Source organism: Perna viridis, chromosome 4, assembly GCF_037379345.1.
Source record: "Perna viridis isolate PV_CMFRI_1.1 ecotype Kerala chromosome 4, ASM3737934v1, whole genome shotgun sequence".
Classification (NCBI taxonomy): domain Eukaryota; kingdom Metazoa; phylum Mollusca; class Bivalvia; order Mytilida; family Mytilidae; genus Perna; species Perna viridis.
Genome location: NC_142448.1, coordinates 34,029,466 through 34,044,698, shown reverse-complemented (window position 1 = coordinate 34,044,698; position 15,233 = coordinate 34,029,466). Strand labels below are relative to the sequence as shown.

General features: G+C 35.5%; 1 protein-coding gene across 1 annotated transcript; it reads right to left on the bottom strand.

Annotated features, from left to right (window-relative positions):
- Positions 1 to 9,738: 9,738 nt before the first annotated feature.
- Positions 9,739 to 10,561, bottom strand: LOC148619848 (uncharacterized). Its single transcript, XM_088576963.1, has one exon. It carries the CDS (start codon positions 10,229 to 10,231, stop codon positions 9,833 to 9,835), a length of 399 nt encoding a protein of 132 aa, XP_088433089.1. The 5' UTR covers positions 10,232 to 10,561; the 3' UTR covers positions 9,739 to 9,832.
- Positions 10,562 to 15,233: the final 4,672 nt, after the last annotated feature.

Sequence of the window (15,233 nt, the reverse complement as noted above, 5' to 3'; positions counted from 1 at the left end):
TGACATTAAACTTTTATAAAGATGGATCCAGAAGATTTTGCACGAAATTACATGTATCAAAATTTAACAACAAAAAGAGGTATCATATGGTAAAAACGATTTGTGCATGAATTTACTTTATGTAACTTAATGCATTAATCGAAGAAACTACTGTTATTTTTTTCCTCGATTAAACTGGTTCTTTTTTTCTTTGGTCATCATTCAGAAATTTCAAAAGAAATTGTAAGAAGAAAGCAGAAATGAAGACAGATTATTTTTGCGCGACAGGACTCTATTTAAAAAAAAACCAGCCAAAAGCTTCTGATAAACAAAGTGATGTTGATCCAACAGCAGTGACTAGGTTCTTGAAAAATCACCATTTTTTTTCATAATTTAAGTCTAAAATGGCCTTGACAACCCTTTTTGTTACAATTGTATGGCAAAGTATGTACTATTTGCTGAGACTCTTGTCTAATATTTGAATTCCCCATTTATATATGAAAGTTAAACAAATCAAGTGCAAAGAGTCATTCATTTCATTCTGATTTGCCATTTGGAATTTCAGAAAACATGTTTTCAGATTATGTGGCTTTGTACATGTCATTTTTCAACCTTTTCCATGTACAATTTCAGCCAAACTGCACGTCCAGTCTTCCAGGAATTGATATTGTGTCATCCAAAATTCCCTTTCCTAATTATTCTTGAAGAACATAATACAAACCATGAATTAAAAGAAAACATGCCTAGTATGTCATTTATTGTATAGAACCAGAAATGGCCCTTGTCCTTATTTTATTCAAATATACAAAATTTTATATCGATAAACCAAAAGAAATTCGAAATTTTGATATGCCATATGGTTTGTACCAAAGGAGGTATTTTCAAAAGCCAAACTGTTCTGTGCAGTATTTTATAAGCTCTGCCCATGTAAAGCCAAATAGATTTTGAATATTTAAAAAAAACACTAGCCATACCTATTATGGAATCTTAATAATAAAGTTGCTCATATATCTGAGGAACAATTTAATTGAAGATTTATAAATAATTCAATTTGTTTTAGATCTTTATCCCTCAATATTATCCTGCAGTGAAGCCATCCTGTAGAAAATCTAGCCCTCGATAATATTCATGAGTTAAAGGTGCGCTCGATTAACCCAACGAAATCACGTAATCTGTGAAGCTATCCCTCTACTATACTGCAGAAATACGAATCATGTGTGTTAACTGCCTAGGTGTTTATTACACTGGAGTTAATGACGATGATAACTATAACTATGATTAGCGCGACCTACACAGAGATTGATAAAATGGGCCTAGATCTGTTTCCCAAATTTGTTCATCAAGTATGTAGAAAATACATCATATTCGCTTGATGTATAAAACATGTTACGAACTGCATGATTGTTTATTTAACTTCACTGCTTTTTAAAAGTTTTTTTTCAGTACTTAAACATATTAAGGACAGTGCCATTAAAACATATGACATATAAAACGGGGGACAGGGTCAAGGGTTCCAACTTCGAGTTAACAAATAAAGCGGTGCTACTTCATAAAAAAAGTTTGACAGTCATTGATTCAGCAAACGAGACATTTCGAAATTTAATCTCGAAAATATTCCAGTTGGTTGAAATAGTAAGAGAGTGGTTTTAAATTCAGCAAATCGAGACATTTCGAATTTTAATCTCGAAAATATTCCAAAAGGTTGAAACGGTAAGACGGCTTTATCCACCTGGGCCTTTTGTCGACTTATAGGACTATCTAAGTACTTTCGATTGGGTTTAGTTCAGTTTGTTAAATTCTTGCAAACTGGCTACGCCCGAAACTGTTCGTAAAAGTAGAGCTCCTACTTCGAAAATGGGCATTATTTCGAAATTATATAGCCATACTGTAGATCTCAGATAAGTTTATCCACCTGGGCCTTATGTCCATTTATAGAACTATAACTTTCGATTAAGCCAAAATTTATTAATTTCTTGCACCCGATTACACCCAAAACTGTTCGCCATAATTGGGTACCCTTCCTCAAAAATGGACATTTTCTTGAAATTATGAATCTACACTGTACACCTCAGAAAGGATTACCCACCTGGACATTTGGACTAATTACTTTTGCTTGTCAATGAGCTCAAGTTCGTTAAGCTCTTAAGCCAGGCTACATTCTAAATCTTTGGTGAAAATATGGTACCCCTACCTGGAAAATGTACATTATCTCGAAATTATGAACCAACACTCAAGACCTCAGAACAGTTTACCCATCTGGGCAATCATATACTTACTTACTTACACTCCGGAATGCCATTGGTATACATGGCACTAACAAAGGATCTCCGCTTCTGTCTTTCTTTAGCTGTCTTCTCAATAGTTCCCCAGGAGTCATTTCTAATTCTACAGTACACCTCCTCGTGTCTATCACGTTTACGCTTCCATTCTAGAGTCCAGTGTAGTGTTGTTCAGGTGATTGATTTCTGATCTGTTCTCGGCACACGACGAATCCACTTCCAGCGCCTTCTTGTTAATATAGGGTTTGTAAGTCTCGTTCTAGTTTCAGTAAGGCCAGTCTGCATTTTATTGTTCACTTCCGGGAAATGAAAACGCTGTATCACTATGAAAAATCTTCTATTTCTATGCTTTTCTTAACATTTTTATTCAGTAGAACTAGATATTTGTCATTTTTATCAGTATCTTTCACAAAAATATATTTTGCTTTTAACATTGAACTCAAAGCTATGTTAATGACGAATCTCTATGCATTTGAATGGGAGATGAGGACCCATTCTCATGAAATCACGGAGTCACGTGACGAGACTTTTATACCCTATTGTAGCCATGTTTTCTTGATTGTATTTGCTAAGAAGGTCCTTCTTTGATATCATCTCTTGGTATGGAAATCTGACAGTTTTGTCAAGTCGTATTCGGTCATTCGTCAACATTCAGATCCGTATAACAGAATACATATAGAACGCAGCTGTATTTCAGTTCGGTTTTCTTACTGTTTTGAGATGGTTTCGAGGTGTTATTAAATGAACAAAGGTGTTCCTTGGTTTGTTTCGTCTATTCATGATGTCATTTCCTGCACCTCCATCTTTCTTAACTGTACAGCCTAGGTTTGTATATGTCTGGTTGATTGTTAAACCGACTTTGCTGGAAAATTTACCCTAGCTAAGGCGATTAGTTTTTCTTTCTTGCAAGTGGCTATTGGTGTGTGACAGAAGAGCTAGATCATCGAGGTCAAAATTTGAAAGTGGAGATTTAATGTTCCGTCTTGTTTCTCTTGATGTATCCTCTGTGCATGGTTCCTCTCATTACTCAATCAATTGCTAAGTTGAGGAGACGAGCAGACATCACACAGCCCTGTTTTACACAAGTTTCTACATCAAACCAGATGCTACTATGCCCTACACTGCAGGTGAAGTCGTTGAAAAAACGTTTTGACAAGTTTCACTTGTTCGGATGATATTTCGTGTCTTTTCTTCTTTTTACGCTGTCAAAAGCTTTCTGAAAAGCTACAAAGTTAATGTAAAGCTTTCTTTGCCATTATGTAAATTGCTCAATGATATTACTTTATTCATTCCTTTATGAAATACTGCTTGTTCCTCGCTTAGCTGGTTGTCAATTGCATAAGATAGTAAAATATTTGGCTGTGATTTTACTGGGTTCTGAAAGGAGTGTGGTGCCGCGCCAGTTGTTAGGTCACTCGGTGCTCCCTTCTTGGCTAATTTATAATAATTCCTTTTGTCAAATCATCAGTTATGTCGTTTCCTTTATATAAGATTGTAAATAGTGGCTTAACAATTTCAGCAGCAAGCTCCGAGTTCAGCATTTAAATTACCCTGGCCTTTGGATTATCCATTCTTTAGTGACTTGATAGCAGTTATAATTTCCAGGTGGCGGATATGGCATAGAGATGTCCAGTTTTAAATCTATGACTGCTTCATTTACTACTGCTTTTTCTTCTGTATGTGATCTATTCAATGTCTTTAAAATGCTCTGGACCGTCTGGCTTTCTGCTCACTCTCTGTTGTAAATAAAAAGTCGTCCATTTTTAGCTTACCTGGCCGAAGGCAAATGAGTATTGCCATCACATGGCGTCCGTCGCCGTCGTTAACAATTTTTCAAAGCTCTTCTCCTCTGATACTACAATGTACTTGACCAATCGAAACCAAACTTAGTTCGATTGTTCCTTTGGGTAGCCTGTATAGAACAAATGTGGGGATTTTTTATGTTTCGAAAAACATGGCCGCCGTTACTAGAAATAGAACATAGGGGTCAGACAGAAGTTTCTCGCATATATCTCCAAAATTATTAGGTTTAGCCAAATTCTGACAGAGTATAAGTGTTCTTCATGATGAGATCTATCTTTGGTCAATTGTTTATTTTAATCTGTTAAGCCATGTTGCCATTTTTCGATGGTTTTTTTTTGCTATTTTTAATGTTAATTTTTTTTCAAAAAAAAACCTTCTCCTGTGACATTACTTGACCAATTGGAACCAAATTTGATATGATGTTCCTTTGGGTATTTTGCATAGAAATGATGTGGGGATTTTTGATCCGTTGAAAAACATGACCGCTGGTACTAATTAAAAATAGAACATAGGGGTCAAACAGAAGTTTTTCGCATATATCTCCAAAACTTTTAAATTTCGCCAAATTCTTTCAATTGCCGAAATGATTCTTATTATAAAGCCTACAAAAGCCTGCATTGGATCAAAGTTATCAAACGACTCCCTGTTAGAGTTATTGCCCTTGAAAGGTGGAAATTATGTTCTTTTTAGCCAATATCTTGAAAACAATGATAGAAACTTTCAATTCCTGAAATGATCCTTATGATAAGGCCTACAAAATTCTGCAGGGGATTAAAGTTGACGGACGATTCTTGTTAGAGTTATTGCCCATGAAAGTCGAAAAATTACGTTTTAAACTGTAATAGATAGAAAGAAACTTTCCACTGATGAAATGATCCTTATGATAAGTCCTACAAAAGTTTTCATTGAGTCAAAATTGTTGCACAACTCCTTGTCAAAAAATTAACCAGGTGAGCGATTCAGGCTCCTGGGAGTCTCTTGTTATCTTTTATTGAGCCATCACCTGTATTGTGAAATTCGCCTCAAATTTGTATGGTTATCTTTTAGAGTTTTTCCTGTTCGCCCTTTTTCTGCTGCTTCTTCTGTTTGCGTGTCAAGATTTTTCATTTATTCTTTCTTGTCTGCTCGTGTCATTCTTTTATCACGTTCTCTGTAGTTGGCTTTGTGATTTCTTGTAATCTGTCAGATTTAGTGTCTATTATTTACTTCTTCAATAATCGTCTCTTTTCTATAACTTTCCAGGTTTCTGTACTATGCATTTTATTTCTTTTGAAATCTTCAAGTAAATTTTGATAATGGAGTATGTTTTTAGTGATTTTTTGTTACCTTAATATCAGTTTCGGATATTTGTCTCCACTATTTCCAAGATAGTTCCAGCGCTTACACCATGGTACCTAGATGAAATGAATGATTTTGCCTTAGTGTGAATATTGTTTGACTCGTGTCGCGGAGCTGCATTTTATTGCTAGATTATTAACGGATTATACTCACTTACAGGGTGGCGCTAGCGGAGCACCCGATGTCAATCCCGGTTATTTGAGGGAGTTCGAATTGCTAGTGCTTTATTTTGTTGTGTGACGTCTTGTTTGCTTTATCTATAGTTTTTTATTTGTTTCTTTTTTGTTCGGTTCGCTACTTTGTGTATGTACATCGTCTCTGTTTCACGTGTTCACGTTGAAGTCACGTTTTTTGGATTTTGAAGTATTTGAATTATCCCACTCTTGATGTGTCGGTATTTTTGCCGATATATAGGACTATCTAATTACTTTTTATTAAGCCAAAGTTTGTTAATTTCTCACTCCAACTAATCAAAGTTGAAAGCTAAAAGAAAATATGCCAGAATATTTCGCACTAGCTTATACTGTAAGTTTACTGATTGTTATGTCAAGTTAAAAAAAAGACATGTTTCATTTTCGGAAATCATTGCAAGTGACACTTTTCAAGGATCTATCATACACAGCTTAAATAAAAAATCGTCGAGACTTACATCTTGGCAAGAGAAAGCAGTCGTAAAACGACGGTTAATGCACAAACAAAAACAATATTCATATTACTTGCGGTTTGTTTTGTAATGGAAAAAGTCCAGTAGTATTTAGAGAGAAAGCGTCTGAAGCAAAGTTCCTTCTACAAGAAATACAAGAAAAACAATTGTTCGCACGGTGTTTGGACAAGGTTACGCAGTTGTTCCGAAACAAATAAATTTAGATCGGTTTGAAGTCCTGATTCATAGATTCACAGTGCTCTCTGGGAATTTTGTAGAGAATCCTTAGAAGTTTTTCACTCTCGTGTATGGCGAATTCTCAACGGAACATCTTTGCCGACAGACCAGACCTGACAAAAACTATTCTACAAGGGTGTCTTACCCACACAATGAAAAACAAGGATCTTTTGTAAATGCAATTACAGTAGTTACATGGTGTATGGTATGTACACCCTTAGCGTTCTAGTGAACTCTGATGATTTGAAAACGACAACCTTACGTTCAATTCTGTTTATTCTACTTTTTAAATAAAGTCTCTCCTAAAGTAGAAGGTTCAGCTGAGTTTTAACGAGCGTTGAAACCAGCTTAGAAAATTCAAAATATACGAACTTTATCTAGACGTCGCCCTACAGTGTCTGAGCGCCAACTGTCTAGGAGACTTCAGTACATTAATTTGCTTACAGCGTGTATATTGAATAATGTTTACGAACGTTGTACAAGAGATGTTGCTTTTGCAGATCATCTTACCAATGTTGCTGGTATCTGACGATAATTCCTAACAAAAATCCTTTTGAATTTTCATGCCAATGATTAGACACAATCGCGTCATTTATTAACCTCAACGAACGAAAGAAAGACCTTGTGTCTGGGAGGGGACTGGTAATTTTTAAAGGAACAACTGTGTGAATTTATGTACACCAAATTCAACATCATGCACAACTTCTGATATCTTGAATAAACCCCTCCCTCTCTTGTCATCGAAAACTACATGGTCACATGCATGCACAATATCTTTATTCTTGAAAAAATATAGTAGGATAGCAGAGGTTTACAAAGTCTTTAAAATAATGAAGTGTTAATGCACCGAAATATAATACTGCTATAATTGGTATTATTTTTTTTTTAGGAAAATCACTCTGCTTTCAAATTAGAATTGTCGTACAAACGTACTGTGGTCAAAATTAGTTAAATTTTGCGTTTTGTGGGACACCAGGTTATCTTCCACATATACACGCTATACAAAATATGATAACATTAAACAATTATGTTCATGATCTAAGTGTCTTCCAAAGTAAGCATTAAGGATTACATGAAGCTGTTATTACGAATTAAATTTTGTAATGCAGAAAATATCGATGTAGGTTTGCAGACCGTACATTTTGTGCTAATTTTAAGCCAATTTTCACCAATTATATGAAACTCGTATGTGTTTACCGACCACCGTGGGTTTTAAAATACAGCTTTGTAACTTGGTATCTTGTGAGTAAACTCTCAATGTTGTGTAATGATGAGAAGTATTTTAATTGGTATAAAAAAAGGTCACTATCGATGGTACTAGCTACATGTACCTCATAAATGCGGAATTTTACTTGTTCCGTGTTTTATCAACCACTTATTGTGGCCAGTCAAATTCTAGTACGCGTGGTAAAAAAATACTCTTGTGTTGAGTTTTGAAAATGATAAATTAATTATTTTGTATGTACTATTTATTCTGCAGTTCTTTTGTTTAGTTTGCAAGAAACCTTCAATAAAATTTCGTATTTGTGGTCTTATGTGGATATTCGTCCTCGGACCAAATCTGAGTATGATACGTTTTAATTCCGAATTATTTATATATTAATAGTTCTGTGCATATTCTTGCAGAACTTTCTACATCTAATACTAAGACTAGTAGATTTTAAAATGATTTTAATGGAGATTGTAACGAATCTGAGTCAATGAAACATTTTGGCATACAAAAAGAACTAGATAATTGGATTAGTAGATTTAGCTAAAGAAGAAATTATAAGAGTACCAAAACATTTGAAAAGGTGTACATATGCTTAACAAATGGGAATGTTTGTTTCTTATGTATCGGATGACACACTGAAGGTTTGCGAATTGCATTACACGTTTATATTATCCGTTAAAACATTTCGGCATTTACCCACAATATTTTATATTTGTCCACAAAATGAGGAATTCATATGTAGTGTTCCAAGATTTGTGCGAAGCGCCAATTAATTCGGAATGTCTGATTTCAAAGGTCAATTTATTATGGTGCTATGTTGGTAATTGATGTTATTCTCTATAATTCTTCGTTTATCTGTTTCTCTGGTGAACCCCTCTTTTTTTAACCTCGTGATGAACAGAAACACACACACACACACACACACACATATATCAAAATCAAATCCGGGGTAAGGTATTATTATATTATTATGTACTGCATTTTTTTATTTGCTATTATACTTGTGTAATATACTATAATTCTGAATCTTATATCCTTATTAAATCTCTCACAGAAATTCTAGTTCTTATTCATGTGAACGCACGTCAGTTTCAAATATGACATATCGCCAAAAAAAGGTTAACGTTGTTCATCGAATCCATCCAGAGCAAGATATATGTAAAACAATTCTTGGTAATTGAAAATTTCTGCCATTTATGCATGCTGTAACCGATCGTGATACCACTTCGGCGTTTTGTCAGAAAAACGAACGGTTAACAAAACAAACAAGAACCATACTAATGATTTTCAGACCTATGCCGGACTGAAATCGTAATACAATGTATTGTTGTTTCACTTAATGCTACATGTAGCAAACGACATTTTGATTTATTACCATTAGACTCGAAGAGAACAAAAACTGAACTCACAGAACCAAACTAACTAGGAGTTAGATTGACAACACTTAAATGTCCATGTCTATCATGTTAATACACAATCAAGTAGTATTCATACATGTATCCATATCACTTATGTTTTGATGTCTTCACACACACCAAAGCCTCCCCAAAGTCCCCTACTTTGTTTTTTGTTCATTAGAAACGGAAAGCGAAAAACTGCAAGGTTACATGTACAAAAAAAACTATTCCAATATGAAATAGGACAGGTTAGTATACGGAGGGGTAGAACAAGTCGCTATCTTCAATGCTATCCCGCCAAGAGGCCAGAGCAACGAAATTGATATAATTATCCTCAGTCTTTTTTCCGCTCAATTTTTTTCACAACCTGACAGGTATCAAAAGGCTTTTCAAGGTAGGTGTAATCAAACTGGTCAGAAAAAGTGTCTTAGCGGTGCAGGTCTGGACTTCAAAATTAATACCTGCTCTCCGTTTCTCAACAAACTGATACTTTTTGTCGTAGCTAGGCCGACCAGAAGTTACGGGCAGGCTTGATCGGGGTGTTCTTTTGAGTTAACAAGACGACTAATTATTCCATGTCAATCACCAATTTGGTCAAAAACTGAGATGATTATAAAAGATTTAGGGGCACTAAACAGTTTTGTTTGGTATTATTTGATTATTTTTGCAAATATACGAAATGTTCAAAAATTTGACCTAATGGGAATTTGTATTTGAAATAATGGAGAAATGACAATGTCGAAGCTTCTATTTAAATTGAAAAGTCGATATTTTACAGCAAATGCTAGATATTAAAAATAATTTGAGAAAATCATCAAAAGAATAATCAAAATATCGATTTTTGATAATTTAATGCATCGGAATAATACGACTAAATTATACATCGTTGGAAAGTTTATTTCAAGCTCTATCGAAATGTCGGTGTTGTGCGCATCGATTGTGGTCACAATTTAGAATAGCTCGTCTCCAACTGCCAGATTTTGTCACCTACAGCACTGCTTGATGCTTTCAACTGGTTCTGTAGCTCGGTCAGCGATGTGTTGAAAGAATCAAAAACATCTGATGACAACTTATTATGAACTTTTGTCTGGTTGTACAGCGCAAGAAAATCCTGGCTTCGAGCTTGTTCGTTAGCGGTCAATCTGCTCACTTCACTTTCTAATTTATTTATGTCCTGTGTCATCGTGTCGAGATTTCGTTTTTCCTGTACAGCCTCAAGCTTAGTAATGTTCATTAGTTCGTTCTTTAATCGTACGATATCGCCACTTATTCTGTCCATTTCGCCATTCTGGTGATCTATATTCCCGAGCTTCCTTTTCACAATACTCAGTTTCTGTTCCATTTACTTTGCGAGAAATTGCAAATTTCTGTCGTTGTCAGTTTGTACTTGGATAAGTTTTTGTCGTAAAGCGTTATCCTCATACTGGAGGGATTGCTTTGTTTTTATAAAATTCTGATCTGGATACCACTGTTCCAGTGTTAGCCGACGAGTTACTCTGTAGTAAAAATCCGCTTGAACAATAAATAAGCATCCCAAAAATTGCTAGGAACTGGAACATCATATATTTGAATGAAGTATCACTTCTTTCTAATATAAGTCGAATAAAAGTGAATTGTACATGTAGACTATCAAATTTAGTTAAATACATTTAAAACTGATATCTGAAGATAAAACAAATTCAAATGGTTTATGAGGTAGATTAGGTAGATTAGATATATGGCCAGAAAGTTCAACTTATTCGCGATATCATCAATAGCTGATAATATGAATGTTAAAAATAAAAATGTATGCGTGCGTGCGTGCGTGTGTGTGTGTGTGTGTGTGTGTGTTTTCTGTTTGCGATGAAAATTTTTTTTTGGTTTTAGAATACAACATAAAAACACACTTTTAAAAATTACTAGATCAAGATGCATTTTATTGAACTCTGTTCGACGAAGACGTACAAAGTCGTGCCGAAAGTATTCGGTCTCTTGTAAAATTCCCCTTCTTTGTTTCTACGCAAAATCACCTTTTTTCAAAAAAAAAAAAAAAAAAAAAACTACATGTATTTGAAAGTTATTTCTATATATACATCATGATTTTTCACAAATCTGGCATTTTGCAAGGTGTTTTGAAAAAAAGATTTTCTGACTGAAAATGAATGAATATTGGCACTTTACAATATAATTACCGCGACAATTGATGACGTTACAAATTCACACTATTTTCAACTGAATTTATGACCCGGATTATTTGTTTCTCTGACACTTCTGAAAATGATACCGTGGAATCTCATCGAACTATAAAAGTTTACTTTTGACATCTTTTCTTTTTAATGGTAAAATTTTGTCAAGATCTGTCCAAAAGTATTTCATTGGCAGTTTAAAAAAAGGATGATTTTACATAGAAAATAAAGTGAATTTTAGGAGTGACCGAATACTTTTTGGCATGTCTTCAAATTATGTACGTTTATCAAAAAATGGCGTCTAACTTCCCTACTAATCAACACGAAAAGAGTGTTATTATCAGCAGCGCTAAGCTCAGAACCCTGGCCGGGAGCTAGGACGCTCTGGCCCACAGAGCAACTGGATTGTGTGCCCCAGGTGGTGGATCGTCAAGCCATAATACGGGAAACCTGACCGCAAAAAATATATAATGGTGCAACGTGTTGGGAAAGATGCCACGTTCCTCGCACGTTAAAGAAACCTTCTGTGGTATTCCCCCGGAGTATGAACCATAGGGCACCGCCACAGGAGGATAAATTGCCCCACCCTACCCACCTCTCCCTATTTCCAGTGGCAATTAAAATTTGTCGACTCTATTATCCTTGTGTCTCATCCTATTTTTTCATTTCATCATTTCATGTTCATTTAATCATCCATGTTCATCACCTGACTATAGCTGAAATATTGCTTCTCCAACAATCAATCAATCAATCTTAAATCGAATCCATATTCACAATTAATGGATTGAATACAGTATCATACCGTATAAGGGTTTGTTTTTGTTTATAAGTAGTAGAGGCCCAAAGGCATTGACCAGCAATACATTTATCTTTAATTTATTTAAAACACTAGATTGAAAATAATGTAGTAAAATACACATGACCGACTTGAAAAATAGATGGAACAGCCACATTACATATTTATATTGGTATTCATTTTGGGATGCTTCAACGCATAGCGATTTTGTCATTTAATGCGAATATAGACATTTGTACAACGTTGGGTGTTTTAACAAATTACTTCCCTTCCGGATCTCGCTCGGTCTCCCCTGAAACAAGATCCGCCTTATATTGTAGTGGGTTGGGTGGATCGATGGATCCCAAAGTGGAAGGAGCCGAGCTGCTGATTTTTACGAGGTTGATCATGATTTTTACCAAAATATAAGCTATTTTTGGGGTAACGTTGACGATCTGCTCCAGATTAGGTGCTGTCAACGACAACGACGATGAAACCTCTTGTTTGGTTTATTTTAATATTTGATTAGTTCACTACGCAATTTCTTCTTGATTCACAGTTCTTTATCGTTTCAAATAGCGGTAATAGTTAATTTTTTTAATCCAAATAATAGCAAGCAGTTTTATTTTCACCAACTACCACGAAGACCATTACTTGCTGCACAATGGCGCAACTAACTTTTTAGTTCGAGTTATCGTTCGTAGACCGACATTTACTACAATAACCTCCATAGCACGGAACTAGATAATTTCATTTACCATAATGATACTAGAAATGCACTCAAAATTGATATAGAATCCCCTTTCAGAAACTCCTGTATCAGGGGTACTTGATTATGATAAGTAAAGTTTTGACATAAATTATGATAATATTAAAATTACAAACGAAAAACAATATCATTTTATTTCTGAAATTGTAATTCGAAATTATGCTTGAACGAGATATAATTATATCTATTTTAAAAGTATTCAGTTTATCAGTTGAATACCAAAAGTTGATGATTTCCTCAATGCATTTCTAATGTTAGATTTCTTAATTTTGTCTCCTTCACCAAACCAATTTTGTGATATTTTCATTTCACTTGCATTCAGTATACCCCTATATGTCGATGAGTCAAGGGTATGTATTTATTTTTGTCCGTCTGTCCGTTTGCCCATCTAAAATTTTGCTCTTGGGATATTATTAAAGAAGGTGTCATCTTTAACACATTGATTATTCGAGTTAGTATCACAGGAGTGCAAGTTAAATTATTTTGACTTAGTTTTTTTTTTTACTAATTTTAAGAAGAGGGGTGTAACTCTCCAAGCTACTGTTCGATTAGAGCAATGGGCGTGCTAGCACTTCAAATTCAAATATTTGATTTATTAAAGCTGCGATATGTACTTAAAAATAACTCATTTCAAATTTACTGAATCTGTTATACGGCATACTACAACCAGGTTGTCACTTGTTGGTAGGTTACGTCCTTTTTATAAAAAAAAACTTGCTAAAATGACTATGAAAAAAGTTTGTTTGTTTGTTTGTTGGGGTTTAACGTCCGAGCAGCAATATTTCAGCTATATTCAGACAATGAACATGAAATGGATGATAAAATGAACATGAAATGAAGAAAAAAAAGGATGGGTCACAAGGATAATAGGGTCGACAAATTTTCATTGCCACTGGAAAAAGGGGGGATGGGTAAGGTAGGGCAATTTAGCCTCCTGTGGCGGAGCGCAAAGGTTCCTACTCCTATCGAATACCACAGCAGGGTTCTTTAACGTGCGAGGAACGTGGCATCTTTCCAAACACGGTGCACCACTATGGTTTACGGTCAGGTTTTCCGTATTATAGCCTGACAACCCCAGCATGTAACACGCCAGGGGTACCCTATTCCACCACCTGGGGCACACATCCCAGTTGCTCTGTGGGCAGAGCGCCTAGCCCCCGGCTAGGTTTCTGAGCACTATTTAGTCGCCTTATACGACAAGCTTAGCGCTGCTGCAGGCCTATTCTTTTAACACCCGGACCTGCACGGGGCGACGATGAAAAAGGACTATTACCGTATCTTCTTGTGGTGAATTGTATACAGTGAAATAATTGCCATTTGCTTTTCTTTACAATGATGTCCAATAACTTTGATCCAGAGATTTACGAAAGGATGGACGAAACCATGGTCCCAGGTTTTTTCCCATGAAAAGTATGAAATAGGTATGCATTATATACACTGGTGTTGATAATACAATGTTCATGAATTCTGAAGCTGAATCAGGCTGAGGATGATGGTACCTTTACCAAAGGCACACATAAGCAAATGATAAGGAATCTGAATGAGACCGAGAACGAGGTCTTTTTTTAACCAAATTAGAAATTAATTAAATGTGGAACACAACTAAGAAAAGTCAGATACAGTAGTACGGAGTATTGATGTATAGTATATAGTGCTGCATCAGCTTTAGAGCAGGACCTAACAATGAATAATTTTTCCCGTTGATTTCATCTGGAAAAAATTGTAATTTGTTCATCCAAAAGCTTTCCCGAGACACTCTTTTACTTTTGACCAGTTGTTATTATGATCTATCAACGTAACAACAATGTTGTGGAGATCCTCCCGGGTGTGTCCGGCAGATCTAAGATGGCAACTTAGAGGAAGGTCTGGTTTACATTTGTAGTCATTCATGCGCCTGTTGAAAGGTTGTTCTGTTTCGCCAACGTATTGCATACCACATCGGCACTGGAGAAGGTATGTGGTGTTTTCGGTTTTGCAAGTCACGTTGCAAAAATGGTGTATTGTTTTCCAGTGCAGTGGCTTTTAAACGTTTGGGTGTGCAGTATCTGGGTACATGTCTTTCATCTTTTATCTCCACATGGTTGACACTGGCCCTTTGTATTTTGTTTTGGGCTGAGATGACATTTCTGCTCTTACCAGGGCATCTCTTGAACTCCTACTAGGTCTACGGAATGCCAGAACAGGTGCCTTAGGTAAGACTTTGGAGAGTTTAGGATGATTTTGAATGGCTTCCCAACTCGAATGAAATAGCTGCGAGAGTTTCCCAAAGGCTGGATGGTAAGTCAGCACAAAAGGAACCCTTTTGCTCTTATAAACATGTATATAAGTATGATTGTACGTACTATGACATCCTTTTTTATTTTTTGTTGGTAGGTCAACAGGGTCACCGAATCTAATGTTAGGAATGAACCACTGGAATGAACATGCATGCATCTACTCGATGCTTATTGCAACTTTTCCGTGTACTATCGATGATATTTCCAGCATTAAGTCAGACTCCTTCAAAAATTGCATTTTTACACCGCTTGAAGATGTCTTGATGTCCTTATACAAAAATCTCTAAGATAGTACTGCCGATCAAGACGAACACACGATCTGACCGCATCTTTGTTGGCAACATATTAATATTAAAACT